Consider the following 15,566-nt stretch of genomic DNA (forward strand, 5'->3'; position numbering starts at 1 on the left):
CAAAAGACTAAACGGAACGGAAGAAACCACAGTGGATTACACCATTGCCGTTAAGTCCATTTTATATGCACAGTCTTTTTGAAGGACTGATAACAGTTAGACTCTAATAATAAATCTCAGAGTCATTTAACTGACTGACACTCCAAAATTCTAACTTTACTCATGTAAATAAACCTTTTTATCAGTTCTCTGTGTTTTTTTAGCCCTTTGAGCAGCGAGGGTGCTAGCACAGATGTGCTGCTGTTTTCCAGCTTTCTATATTCAGAAACATAGGTGAAGGTGACTAAAGGTGAGACTGCCGAGGGGGCAAATTGCAGCATAGGAATGCTCTGCCTATCCAGTCTCCATAGAAACTATTTAGAGCTATACTATAAAAAGCCAAAGGAATGAGAACGATTTAAACCAATTTAGAAAGCAGGCTGCAAAGCTGTAATGATTTCACTGTGATATTTATCGTATATAAGTGCTTGACTGGGTTTCTGCCGTTACCTCCAGCCAAAGTTTCAGGAAGTAAAATTTCTCCTGAAAGAGGTCTCTTTCAGTCATCGGATTGATATTCCAGTTCAATCAATCAACAAACCCAAAAGAAACACATTTTCAATGAAAGATATTTCAATTTACTGGATGAATGGTTTAAAAAGTCTTAAGTGAGCCACGCCAGCAATGACAGACGGGAAACAAATGGAGTAAAATGAGTGTTTAGGATGTGCAGAGGACTTTTGGCTGCCAGTTTGTTAGCTTGTTTATGTGAAAGCTCTTTGTTAACCTTCAATGATCCTCTCTCTTTTACAACATCTTTATGAAGTGGAACCAGGGCACAGCTCCTCTGCTCTCTCACAGTAACAATGTTTGATTCATACTAACTAAAAAAAAATGCTTCCTTTCTCTGTTTTTAAACCATTATAAATTGGATATTGGACCTGGAAACACTTTACTGTTTCCTGAATGACAGAACAACATGCTACATACTAAATAAATAAATAATAAAAACAATTATCAATTGCAACTTTAATACAGAGCAACTATGACTAGCTGAGGCCAGGAAATAGGCTTAATCTACAAAAGAGAAGTAAGGCCATTCTATGGGCCTAATGAAGGTGTCACAGGGAAGGAGTTGTAATGGCCTGTGGCTAGGCATTACGGATTAATAGAAACATAACTGCTCAGTCTCTTTCTCTCTCTCTCTCTGACACACACACAGACATACACACAATTGATTTTGAAAGGGTTTAAAGGGCTGCACATTAAGGATTTAAGGAATTGTGATGTTGCTTCTGGGCAAAGTCAAATCAAAGAACTTCAGACTTCAGACTTATCCTTTTGTCACAATTTTGTTTCTCTAGACTTGAAATGTTGACACACTCAGAAATCAAGCAAGGAGCAGTAATAGAAAATGTTCCAGGATTTGTGTGTTTGCCACTGTCAGGCCTAAGCCTTTGTCCTGCATGAGGTATCTGAACATCTCTGGCCTGTAAATATCAGTAAAGGTCTCTCGAATAATGTATTGGACTACTGGAATACTGGAATGTTGTAACTTACACAGCCTTTCCTGGCTTGCTGCCTTCTTTGACAGTGGTGTGTTTATATCTGTGTCTGGCTTTGGACAGTCTTGACTCCGTGGGAACTGTTTGAATCTCCAGGTCTACACTTGGCTGGAGTTGATTCACTACTCTTTTACCCTACAAGCCACAATCCCGTGGAGGTAATATCCACTTCACTAACACCAGTACCAACAACACCCCCTCCAGTCATCGGCTTGATCCCTACATGAAAGCTGCAAGCTCATTACCACAACCTGGGGCTCATCAGGGCTCCCATTCCCGGGGCCTTGTATAAGCCAGAGAAGATGGAGAAATGCAGCCAGGAGGGGAAATGGAAGAGAGAAAGAGATCTCTTATAGGGGTTGCTATCCAAGCAGCCAGGTGTTAAAGATACAGATAAGACTGTGGGAAGAAATAACAGGGGGGAGGAAATAAGGGGAAGAGGAAAGGAAAGCGATAAGGAAGGTAGGACATGGTAGATGACAGAGAGGAAGTTAGATACAGCAAAAGGGGCAGGGAGATGATTGAAGAAAAAGCTGACAGAGAAGGCGGCCTTCTGCTCCTATCTCTGTGCACTGTTTCATCCTCTGTAGGGCCCCGGTGTCACTCAGGCCTCCTTCAGCAAAGTTCAGCTTTGAAGTGATAATGGAGCTTTTGGCTAATGCTCGACTGCAGGTGCCCTTAGTTCCCTCTCGCTCTCTGTCCCCCAGCACAGCCATATAGATGAGAAAAGATGAGAATCCTTTCAAAGTCTACAGATGAGGCCAATCTTTCTTCTCTGTGCCTTTTTTTCTTTCTCTCACATTATCTGCCAACCCCACTTACTCTATCCCCACACTATTTATTGCTTCCCAGGCACTGTCCGTCACTTTCAGGTCCTTGTATTGCCCTCTAACTCATTTTACCCCCTTTCAACTCACCGCATTCTCCATCTTTATGCTTGATTGAATTGCTGCACCGGACTTGATCTGAGAGTAAGGGATTTTAAACTACTGCAAAAAAAAACAATTTAAAGTTCTCTCTGGAATACAATCAACTTTCCGAGTTCCAGAAATAATGAATCAAATATAAGAAAATATAAACGCATATATATACAGTGCTTTCTCCTTCACTGTTCTTCTTTCTTTCATCCTCCCTGCTTTTGAAATGTGACTTCCATCTCTGTGTTACTCCTTCCCCTTCAATCAATACTCAGTGCATTTCTCCTCCCTCCACCCTCTTAGGTGTAAAATTGGTGTGGCTACACAACAAATAAACACACGCAGGTCTGTCTGCATCTCAGATATAACAGTCACTTCTGGAAGCTTTGATTGGGCGGGGCAGGTTTGTGCATGTGCATGTATTTTCCTGGCTGAAACAGCAGGGAAGGGGAATCAATTCCATCCCCCAACGATTTCTTGTTAAACTAGAGAAAGGTAAGATGGAAAGACACCCACTGCACAAAATATCATACTGTTTCTCACAAATATATACATATTTATACTCCACAATAGGCATACATATGCACTGCAAGGCTAATGAGATCACGGCTTCATGCTGCGATACCAACAGGAGAGAACTGTGAGAGGGAGCCACTATTGGAAACAGATATGCATTTGTACTGGAATTCATATTTTCCTGCTTGCAATGCTCACCAGCTCTGCACTGCTCAATATGTCTTTTTAATGGAATGTAGGCAGTCTGTGTACCTAAGCAGACAAGTGTCTTTTGTTCAGTGAGAAAGCAGAATGGCTGAGGAGAAAGTACAGAGTACAGAGGCACACGACAGAAAGCTCTGGTTGGATTTTACTTATGAAACAGATGAGTCCTTCTAAATATAATAAACAAAAGTAAACAAGTCAATTTTGTTTTTGTTCATGCTTATCAGTGTTGTGTATAATAGATTACTTTGTAACTCATTAAAGCAAAGTTCAATAATCACATTACAGTTACCATTACATCATTGCTTGGGATTCCAAAAGTTCTTCAATTATCTGCATGTTGGGCAGATGGAAAGTAAAAAAAAAAAAAGTATCAAAAATGTATTTTTCTTCCTGCACACTTGCAATATAAAACGCTGCTTTCAGTTAATGTGAAGGGATGAGGAAAATGATGGCAATATAAACATTACTTCTTTTTTATCGCAGTAAAGGATAAGAGGATAAGATAGAGAGCATGCAGACTGCTTCCAGGATAGTAACTGTATTACAATGCTAACAGAACATTGATTTTTTGCAAGCATCTGCACAGAAAGGACAAAACTAGCAAAGAATCCAGAATTAGGTTAAAGCTGAGTGTATGCTGACCCCAGTACAGCAGCCAGAGCCTGTTCTTCAACAGGTAACAAAGGCAATGACGAGCGTTAACGCCTGTAGCACTGTAACCTCTGTTTATACCTGCATCTACTTCTACAGTAGAATCACATTAAAATCACAGAGGCCACATGAAGTCTCTTTAAGCTGGTTTTCACCATTGCTCTTAGTCAATAATGAATAATGTACAATGCATTACATTTCTTGAGAAATGACCCCAACACTGATGTAACTGGTTAATAACATGAAGGCTGTATAAATCTGTGCACAACTGCCAATCAGACTCCATCAAATTTAATCAAATTCAATCCAGAAAACCTGTTGCTGCATGCTTACATCCATCACCATTAGCACCATATTAGCCTCATAAACCCTAAAGCAAACAAATAGCCATCTTCATGCATGGAAATACTCTTTATGGAGCAGCTCATTAGCCTGTAGCATCTCAAGAACAAAAGAGTGTGTGCTAAGTATAAAACCCTTGAGAATGGACCTGCTCACCACAGACAGAAAAGTGACAGATCCCACAATTCACAAACACAGAGAAATACAGCCACAGGGCATACGAAGGAGTTCAACCAAGTTTCTCCTTCCACAGGATAAAGGGATGTGTCCAAAGCCTATAATTATATATGCATACAAAACTAAAAATCCAAAAATCTCTTTCCATCTATTATACCACCCTTTTTCCAAGCAACTGGATCATAAAATATGAGGCGCTGTTTGAACTATTTCACCTTCCAAATCCTTCTTTCTTTCTCTGTGTCTTCCGCTTACTCAGAAAAGGTAAACAGCCCAAGTCCAAGCCCCACAGAGCATTGGTTGCTACAGCAGCAAATCGGCAGGAGGTGGGCAAAGTATGTGTGCAGTGGCATTTGTGTGATTGTGTGTGTCTCTATTTGAGTGTGTGTATGTGTGTAAAGGCATAATTTGCCCTGCAGTTTGTTTGTTTCTGCTTTTCAAAATCACAGAATCAGAGACTGAGCCTGAGGCCACAGGATGGGGCTGGACTAATCATTTACTGTACGCGTGTGGGTTTCCACAGTGTGTGTGTGTGTGTGTGTGTGTGTGTGTGTGTGTGTGTGTGCGCAAGCTAAACATGCACATGTGTGGGTAGCTCCATGCTTCTTCCTGCTTTGCAGGATGTAAGGAAGGGCTTTCGAACGCCTTCACCCCTCCCCACCCATGGGATCAGAGGCGGTGTTTGGGTCTGCTTGGGATACGTCCAACACTGAGCACCAGACTCTCGCATCCAGACCCTAACAGCTCATAACTAGAGATTACACACAAATACTCAAGTCTTCCTGCTAAGAACTTCACACACGACACTTCCACATGATGATCCAGAGCTGATAGTGTTGATCGAAACCCCAGATCTTGAAATGAACCGTAACGAGGTGGACAGATGCACTGAGTGAGGGAAACACTCTCTGCAGGGAGATTGCACTCTATTACTGCTGTGATGAATGAGCTGGATTTCTCATTCTGATAGATGCATTCATACTCCATACTGCTTGACTGTATGAGCCAATTTTGCACACACATGACTACTAAGCAACATGACCGCAAGCAGGACAACCCAACCAGCACCGCATTGGTTGTTATTCCTGGAACGGGACAGCAGACTTCCTCAAACCCCTGCTCTAAGATTCCAGGGAGTAAGTGCATATATGTGTGTTTGTGTGTGCATGAGGGTAGCCTTTTCTCCTCTGTGCGTCAGTTCCAATCTGGACCAGGCGAAGCCAGCCGTCACAGAGGCAAACTGCCGGCAACGGCACAGAGAGGAGGAGGAGGCCTCTTTCTGCAGCTCTGCGAGTGAAATCCCCGTGTGTGTATACTCATGACGGATCTAGACCACACTGTGATGTCTTATTCATGCCGTATCAATTCATAATGACCAGCCTAGTCCCCAGTGTGAAGATGTGCGTGCACACGCAATCACAAACGCATAAGAATGTGCATGTGTGTGACTGGACGGTCACCACTGAAGAACTTGCCCATGTGTGTATATGTGTGTGTGTGTGTGTGTGCGCACATGTTTGCTTGTATGAATATTTAGAGCATCAGAGATGGTATGAGTGTGTATGTAGAACAGCGTGTACCAGACAGTGGACATACACACACACACACACAGACCACTGATGTCCCAGTGCTTGAGTGTGAATATTTAACAAGCCTCAATCCATCTGTTCAATTATTCATGAGGAAGGACACAAAATCGTTAGTAAATATAAACACCGCTGTTTCTCTCCTGCTTTTGCTACATCTTTGCTGCTCTCCTTTGCACCTCTGACCATCTCTCTCTCTGTTCTTTAACTTTGTCTTTCTTCAGTCTGCTTTTTTGTCCTCTTTTTCATTCTTTCTCATTCCCCTTGTGCTGTGGTTGTGAATATTTCAGATGGCAGAGTGGTTTCTAAATTACCCCCTTTTGGCTTCCGCTCTCCTCACATGGTTTGGTCTGCATTTCTCTCTCACACACGGTCCGACTCGTAAAGAAAACAGTGACAAGCCATAAAAGCCACTTTTACCATCTGACAAGGACAGGGGCAGGAAGAGGGACGGAGGCAAAAAGTTAAGGCCTGGCCAGTTTGGTCGCCAAGTCAGGTATTTCAAACTGCTTAAAAAATAAATAAATAAACGTCACCCGTGCACTGAAGTTAAAATTTCACCCAGCATCACTCAAATTAGGAAAATAAATATAGATAAACACCTCTGATGGTTTTTGTTGAGGAGGTGAGTTCTTCCATGAATAATGAAAAAAATGTGTCTTTTGATATTAGTGCTCAAAGGATCCTTGGAGAGCATTTCCTTTGCCAAGGTCAATGCTCTTTCTGGCAGTTCTAAAGAAAGTGATGAGGATCTTCATCAGATTTGCTGGGTTGTTCAACACAGCTTGAACTCTACTGGGCAAGCTTTCTTTTAATTTATTTAAGTATTCTCCAGGAATAGTTCTCCAGGCTTTTTGAAGGACATTGAAAACTATTCTTTGGAGGTTGGCTGCCTTTTGTTCTGTTCTCTGTCAAGATGCTCTCACACTGATTCATTAATACTGAGGTGTGCGATTTTTTTTTCATGTTCAAAATGAAGCCCTTGCCAATCAGATGCTTTTCAGATGGTTTTGCATGGTGGATCCCTGGCTTGTCTCTTGATATAAGTTTTCTATGCTTGAATGAGCCATAACATCCTGTACTGGACTGAAAATGAAGTGAAAAGGGAACCAATGTCCAAAGAAAAGCTTTGAAACACTGTCAGAAAACCCAAAGACCATTTGGGCAATTGAGTGAGAGATGCAAATGCTAACAAAACAGCCAATAGCAGCAGATTAAAAAAAAATAGTTGGATGTCCAAATTAAACTGTCATTTTCACCATAGAAGATCTCAATAGCATGCATAGTCAGAGGCTGGCCAAGATGCACATAAAACGCGTGGCTAAAGCTACAATAGCAGTCAAACATTACAATCATTTTTGTTAAGTGTGTTCAATAAAAACGTACTACCATAATGACAATACTGTCACAATTCACATACTGTGCAAGTAACTTCATAGTGTATACAATGTACTGGATGGAAGTTTCGAAATGGATACACAGTGTGAAGTCTGAAGCTAGCTTCACTGAAGTCTGTGCTGTCATTATTTACTTAGTGTCAGACAAACCACAGTCAAGAAATCAGGATGTCTACCATTGATGGCACAGAAACCTTCTGATGAAGATGAGTTGCCATGGGGACTGCTGCCAAGCGGGAGCCCAAACAGTCCTCTAAGGAAGAGAGAGAGTCCTAGCACACTGAGGCAGGTCATTCATCAGAAGAGACAAAGAGAAGGAAACAACAAGACCAGCTTGAAGCATTAACAGCCTGCCAGATGCACACACACATGCATGCATGCATGCAAAGACGCCTACACAGCACAGTATTATACAAACACAAACGGTCACGAGGAGAGAAAACCCCCACACACACATTCAACTCAGTCTTTCACGCAGTCATACACAAAAAGTCAAAAGTCAAAAGAGTTAATTTGCTTGCTTTATGGCACAAAAAGTCTTGGAACACTGGAGCAAGTTTACAAGCCAATCAATCTGAAGCAAATGAAAAGGGGAAAATAGTGTATATGTGCTGAATGGTAACAAAGTCAAAACAAGTGGGAAAACTGTGACAGAGAGATGATTTATAGGCTTAATGATAGTGCACTTTATTCAAGATTTCCTACCCTAAATAATTCTTTATTTTCACTCTGAGCTCCTGTTCCCTAAGCATCAAGCAATCAACAAACACAAAACACAGCATCTCTCCAACACAAACACAGAAGAAGCAGCTTTGCATCAACACATATCTGAAGCGGCTCTTTTATCTACAGTCAGAGCCACAGAAAGGACGTAATCCCTTGTGTATGCATACCATCCACACACAGAGATCTAATTATAGTGTTATTCTCTGAGTGTTTGTGTCTAATTAGTGTTATTTACATTTTCCCTCAGTTTTCTTTCTCTTGTGTGTGCACATTTGCCTGTGTGTCTCAGTGAATGTGTGTGTGTGTGTGCGTTTGGTGTTTGTGTATATTTGAGTACCCGTTGCCAGGCATTAACGTTAAATTGAAGGATGTAAAAAAGCTTCTTAAAGACGGATGAGACACACCCCCTTTTTCAAACCTTTGCCAGGGTTTCCTCAGCTCCCCTGTAGTGCAGGTACTACCACACCCTTCCCACATCCCTCCACCTCCCTCATCTTTCCTGGGGAGTTATACAAGGGAAAACCTTCCCTGATTATCTTCTTAACCCACAACATAATACAAAAAGTTGGTCATTATTGAACGCGACACCCCTTCTAAACAAACCTGTGTTGCTGTCCCAAGCAAATACGCTTGCTCAAAAACCTCAAAACACCCCTTTGTCTCCTCCTCCCCCAGTCACCCATCGTCAGCCTAAACCAGATGCTATTCCCTGGGGCCAGCTATCAGACCAATTGCTCTACACGCCCCCGACTCTACTCACCTATGCCACTTTTTTCCCTCCATCCTGCGGTCCTTCCTTCCTCCTGCTCTCCCACTGCGAAAGCACACTAATTACAAACATGGATGAGTAGATTACAGATCTGAAGCGCAGTGGAAGTGGGATAAGGAGTAGTCAAGGGTGGTGAGAGGGGGGCAACAGGTCGTTAACAGTGATGAATGCAACTCTATTTTCACTGTTATTGTTCAGTGATGTTCTGCGCAGCGCCTCTCACCTCCGAGCCACTGTTCCCATGCCTTCTTGTCGGGGTCATCCATCACAGGAAGCTTTAACTAACTCCGTCTCTTCCTAATCATCTCTAATCAATTCCAATTATCTTTCCTATTTCCCCCATGCATCAGTGTCTCCAAGATCTTTGAGGCATGGGAAAAGATAGGAGGCAGTGTAGCGGGGGTCTGTATAAAGAGTTTGGCTCTCACAAGAGAAAGTACGTAGCTCTGGAAAATCCACCTGTGCAGTTTTCTGTTTTTTAAATGAACCAAGACACATTATACACCTTAAACCTATTAACTTTGACGCTTTAGCAGAATTATAGCACAAGATAAAATTCAGTTATTTCTAAATGCTAAATATTTCGTTCTTTTATGGTAGGCTTTACTAGAGCTCTTTAAAAATGTGTTCTAGCAAGAGCACTTGGATTAATTCATCTTCCCTTTGTAGAGCAAACTCATTACCCCGTTAACGTAATGACTCCATGGGATCAAGTGTTTAAAAACTTCCCACAAAACAACACTACACTGCTCATTTAACCAACACCCTTTTATTAACCCGGTAGCTTTTCCTCTAAAGTTTAATGAGAGTGACAATCTCATCTGCTATCCCTCAGTCCTCTACCCCCTTTTGCCCTTCGTTCTGTTTGTCCTCTCAGCAGGGTGTCTAAGACAAATGGCCACTTTGTTATACAAGCTTTCCTTAAAACCCTCACTCTAGAATGAGCAAAGAGAATAATAAAAAAGAGAGTAGAGCAAAAAAGACAGCAAGAGCGTAAAAGTATAGAAAAGCAGAAGGGGAGCAATTAATCCTGCTTCCAAGAGAAGAGAAACCATCTGGGTTTGTGCTACACCTGAGGGCAGCGGGCTTTCACATTAACCTCTTTTGTTGGGATCATAAAGGCAGACCCTAACAAGCCCCAGTGAGCTCTTTGAGCAAGTGCAAAGACTCGCACACAAATACATACGCAACCACAGACTCTCTTTGTCTATTGAGCTCTCTCCCTCTCTTTCTCTGTCGTCCTCAGACACACACATAAATGCACACATGACATAGCAGTGAAAGTCTTCCTCTGGGAGATGAGGACCTTTTAAGTCCATTAAAAGCTGCTGGCGGGAGCGAGACAAGGCTGTAACCCAACCGCATCCGACTGCAACCAGAACCCATGGTGTGGTCAGGAACACCGCTCAGGAGTTGAGAAACACCTTAGGAAAAAAATATCTTTGTCTTCTACTGCTGCTCCTGATCCCACGCTACTAGCCCAATATTTTTTTTAACAAGGACTACAAGTCTTTCACAAAGTAGTATCTGTCTGTCACGCACTGGCACCATAAAGATTGAATTATTGCTGATTCCTTGGCCTTGGATTTGTTTTAACTGTTAAAAAATGCCAGGCACTTTCACACCTGAAAAGCCTCAAGGTCAATTACTGTTCTCTTCTGTCTAACCAAGGATAAAGAACAAATGAGTGTATACACAGACACATAGTGAATCGATTAAGCAATGTTAAACAAAGTCTCACTCTCCAGAACATGGCTGAGAACCCAGTGATAGGTTTAGAATAATCACCATGAAGTTACACTGGATGTGTTAGCACAATCATTTGGCTGCTGGCTACGCCAGCTGCTCCAGATGGACCAATCACACTGGTTCAAGGCCATCCGCTGGTCTGAGAGTCCTTGGTCTGCTCTTAGTCTACTAGACACACAACTCAGTGCTGCTCAGTTTGAGCAAACAACAAGACAACAAGCCTTATACCAAAAGAGGAGGCCTTAAATTCCCAGCGGCTGGTTTGGGCATAATGATAGGTGACGTGGGGAAATAGTTGCAAGGAAGCGACAGATAGATTCAAGATGGTGTTAAACATCAAACGCAAGATAAACAGATGGAGGGCTAAGGCTAGGATCATGGGTTAGTAGTATCACTATGAGTACAGAAGGAAGGGAAATGACTTTTCCATGTCCCACTGTTTCATTATTCCCAGATGCTCCAGGTAATCTGAACACGAATAATAGGGGCTCCAATGATCAGTTAGCAACAGGGACACTGATTATACCAAAGAAAGAAACATAGAGCCTCTTTGTAGATGGGAATAAAAGTTAAGCATTACTGTGGGATCGTCTCACTGCATGAGGTGCACGAGTGGAAGGATGCGTGGGTGTGTGACTAAATGGGACCGGTCTTAACAAGAAGCAAACGAAAGTGTGCTCCACCTTCACCATTCATATGATGAAGGTGGAGCATGCTGGCCGACTCGCATGACATAAAACAATCTCATTAAGTAACAAAGCCATCCTTTCACCTGGACTTAGGTTCACAGTCTAATTTGTCCCTTAGCTCCAGTCTGATCAAATCTCTGTCACCCCTGGATCCTCTTGCAGACAGTCTGAAGCCCTTTTCAGACACGGGATACGTAACATTGCTGGCTTCATCCAGCTCTTAAACTGGTGCCATTCTGTCATTCAGACACTTTTACGTTATTTTTCAGACAAACCCACACAATGAGAGAGCCAAAGTACAACCACGATTTTTTCCATATGTGCAAAGGAGCTGTTACACTTGAGGCAGCAAGCATTGTCGGCATAGTGACTTTAATTTGGAATGCTAAATTATCTTTGCCATTTAAAAGAGCAGGATCTGTGCTGTGAGCTGCAGAAGCAAAGGACCGTTCTTCCGGATTAGGAATTTCAAAACTGCGTCACAAACAAATTGCAAATGAATGTGCAAGTTATTACTGCTTATGAATCCATTAATGTAGATATGAAGCCAACTAGTTTAGATGTCCATTCTTCTCACTCAGTTCATTTTGCCTTACGGTCAACAAGAAAGAGTTCTGATGTGTATTTCAGCAAGTGCAATTGAAATATATTTGTACTTTAATTGTGTTTATACCTAATCAAACCAAAGCCAGAATTCACCAGACTTGCCTAACTGACCCATCTTTGGTAGTTTGCATAGTGTGTGCTGACAGAGAGGAAGAGGTAAATTAATAAAAAAGCGAATGTACTTACAGTCGAGACAGGCCAGGGTTCTTCTGAAACAGCAACTCAGGAAGCTGCTGCAGTTGATTACGGTTCAGCCGCCTGCAGCAAGGAAAACGTATGATCAACCAGTGATTGTGTGTGTGTGTCTATGCATGTGTGTCCTTGAATGTGTAGGCTGTGAATAATTTCTTCTAGCTGCCGTAGAATCGGCTTAGCCACAGGCTATTGTGTTTCAGTGTGCTCTGCATGTCACATAAATATCCAACTGAAAGTTCGGGGGAATTAAAACTGCTGGTCAGAGACAGTGCCGTAAATTATCGCTACACAGTTAAATTACTTTGTTTTGCCTTGCAAAATAGCATTCTGTTGACTTTCCCAGAACAACAAAATAGCAACATTCCAATTTTTTTTAAAAAGTGAATCATATCCATTCAGTTATAGGAACACTAAAACATTTTATTCGGGACGATCTATCGAAAAAAGATGTTTCTAAATAAAATTAAGAGGAATGGATGAGCTTATTCAAGCCCAAGGACACACTGAGAGGAGCGGTGGTTGGCAAGAGACTCCACGTCAAACAGCTAACATCTAAGACTGGCAGGCTTTATGCAAATACAACAATTAAGTCAATGGAGAACAGACTGTTGCTAATCTGTTGAAAACCACAACTCTCTCCTTTTTGAATGGCCCATTTGAGGCCCATGGGAGCGAATGCGAGGACTGTGGCACAGAGACGCTGCAAATGTGAGGCCACTGCCATGCCTTCAGACAAATTCAGACAGATGTTAGGACTTGTGCCACACACTGTATACACTGAGAAGAGTGTTCGGCCAGCTGAGAGGGAGATTTAGTGCATAATGGACATTAATGGTCTGCTGCTGCTTCGTTCACACTGAACTGTACCTGCTGGTGGGTTAGTGGCTTTTAAACATTAAAGAAACGAGCCACTCAATTTCCACATTGGTCTGGCACATGGAAATGTCTACCCAATGTTTGGGATCAGTTGAATATGGAGGAGGAGGAGGAAAGGCAAGCTGTGCGTGGTCTCAAGTTTGGTAACACAGACTGTTAATGTGGGTTTCAGATCAGGGGAAAGTCTTTTATAAGTTAACCACTATGTCTGCATTACGACGTGGTCCATAAAGTCATCTGCTGTGCAGGTTTCCATGTGGCTAGCACTATTGATTTACTAATGAGCGGGTTAAGGAGTGGTTGATTGCGTTTGTGTGTGTGTTTTCCCGGCGAGTTTACAAGCTGTCAAGGAGTCCTGGTGCTGTCCAGATGAGCCAGGGTCTGCGGTGGGGGAGGCCTTTTAAGCCCACACATCCCACTGAGGGCATTCCTGTCAGGCAGAGCTAATAAAAATACTCGCAGCCCACACCGTACCCTCTTAGCACCATCCAACCACAATGAAAGGCCAGGATAGTGCCACACACTTGATTTTGCAAGATTTTATGTATCATTCCTGTTAGTCTCATACCCCCAACAAATACAGAGAGTGAAAACACATGAGTACAAGGGTGGGATTTTCATTTCAAGTTTAAGTGTGTTCAGGCTATCTAAAGACAACCATTGGTCATACTCACAGTCTTTCCAGCTCCTTCATGTCATCAAAGGCCCCACGCTCAATCACAGTAATCTGATTCTCCACCAGCTGCCTGCAGAAAAGAAGGGAACGAGAAGTTACGTCACGTCAAAGTCTGTAGGGGGTCACTCTGGCTTTAGAATTGTATAATGGGCTTGGTTTTAGGGTTTAGGGGGCAAGGGATTTTGCAGTATGTACAGTATTTATATATTCAAGTAGGGTGCAGTATATTCAACACTTCTCTTCCACATACACACACACACAGAGGGCAGTGGTGTGGACTGAGGGGCACTGGGAATCTTGGCAAAAGGAGGAGGGATAGCAGCCAGGAAAGTTTCCAAGGTGGTTCAGAAAGTGTGTGTCTGGTGCTCTAGTGTGGTCCACTGAGTGTAGTAGCTGGGTGGAGAAGAGACGAAAAGTAGGCAGGGGGTCAGAAAGTGTGAGGTGAGCTCCAAGTTTTTGACATCTGACTGAATCAAGGGAAAGTGGGGTGTGCGTGTGTGTGTGTGCGTGCGCGCCTGGGAAACATCATAGCTGTACCATATCAGAGTTTTTAGGCACCACATCAAGGCTATTAGACATAAACAAGCAAACATGGATGCACACAAACACAGAATCCATGCACACAAGTTGCAACACATCCGTTCCTCAAGTACAATGCCAAAGCTAACACACAAAAAAGGGGCTTAGATAGTTTTGGAAGTGTTACAATAACACAAAATCAGGAAGGAGAGAAAAGTGTCCAGCAGCTTTAGAAGCAACAAGCGCTCTCCTTCATTACATACACAACTGTTCTGTGTTGAAGGTAACCTCTCATGTCTCCTGTGAGGCCATGGCGCACTGCAACTCAGCAATCTGGGCTTCCTCCCCATCGAATATAAATGCTAATCACTTTTCACACTCCATAAACATGGAGAGAAACGTGCAATTCATCTCAGATCTCTTTCTCATGAATTTAGATGGAAGCGGAAAAAATGTGATGAGTACTTTTGAATTGAGAAAACTTTTTTTTTCTTTTTTTTTGAGGCAACCTGCGGGTACATAACCTTCAATTTCTCTGATCTCTTTTGCTATCTACTTTTTGTTCATTGTTCCTTTATTACTCAGTACGCATTTCATCACAGAACAGAGACACACTGCAGATTTTGAAGAGCCAAGCACTCGTATAGGTGGATGTAAATCAGTTGTGTTGATTTTATACTGACAGAAGAGATGGCAGCTCAGTGTAAAGATAAACCTCTGCTCCTGTTCTTGCTCCTTCTGAGGGCAGGATCAGAGGTCAACCTGCTGTTGCCCCACAAAGCCAACACATGTAGATACTTGTTTTTTAGTTTACAACTTTCGTTGTACCAGCATTTTGTTTATCATACTTCATGTATATGGAAGGAAATCCTGTGTGTGTGTGTGTCTGTGTGTGTATGTATGTGTGCCTTACTGTGGCAGTGAGAGTGGATCACAAGCTTAACAGCAAGGGAAGTTTTTTTTTTGGTAGCCCTGCAAGTTGTTTCCTTCTTACTTGCTAGAAGCAAGCTGTCGACGCAAAGGCATTTAACCTCCACATGAGGGTAGGAGGTGGTGCAGAAAAAGGGGCATGCTTAGGAAGACAACAAGGGACGAGAAACGTTGGGACCAGGAGGGGAAAAAATGGGCAGGGGGGATGGGCGAGTAACCATGAGGATTGAAAACAGTCAGACTTTGCAGGGTAATAGGAATTATGCTGAGATCATGTTACATTTAAAACATGTTCGGGTCTACAGCGCTTCCCCTTTAGCAGCATTTTTAACACCTATAGCAATGCTCACCAGTTTGTGTGTACATACACACAGAGAAACTTTTATAACTACTTTATTACCCGAAGTCACAAGTGCTGTTTAATTTCACAGGAGAGGGAATTGATGACTTCACCTGAATGTGTTAGCTGTGTTGAGAGCCCATTTAGGACTGGC

General features: G+C 42.5%; 1 protein-coding gene across 5 annotated transcripts in view; it reads right to left on the reverse strand.

Moving 5' to 3' along the window:
• Positions 1-15,566, reverse strand: part of slit1a (slit homolog 1a (Drosophila)) — an 83,021-nt gene that overhangs the window by 55,588 nt on the left and 11,867 nt on the right. For 4 of the 5 annotated variants that reach the window (XM_006783918.2, XM_006783916.2, XM_006783917.2 and 1 more), the window contains exons 3-4: positions 13,622-13,693; positions 12,063-12,134 (exon numbers count right to left, since the gene is read on the reverse strand). In XM_006783918.2, coding sequence (XP_006783981.1) covers positions 12,063-12,134; positions 13,622-13,693 — 144 coding nt within the window. Of the gene's footprint in view, positions 1-8,823; positions 8,931-12,062; positions 12,135-13,621; positions 13,694-15,566 lie in introns of those variants that run through there. The other variant, XM_087850235.1, reaches the window with a different exon arrangement.

This window comes from Neolamprologus brichardi, chromosome 13, assembly GCF_056152115.1.
Source record: "Neolamprologus brichardi isolate AB-2024 chromosome 13, ASM5615211v1, whole genome shotgun sequence".
In the NCBI taxonomy this organism is placed as follows: domain Eukaryota; kingdom Metazoa; phylum Chordata; class Actinopteri; order Cichliformes; family Cichlidae; genus Neolamprologus; species Neolamprologus brichardi.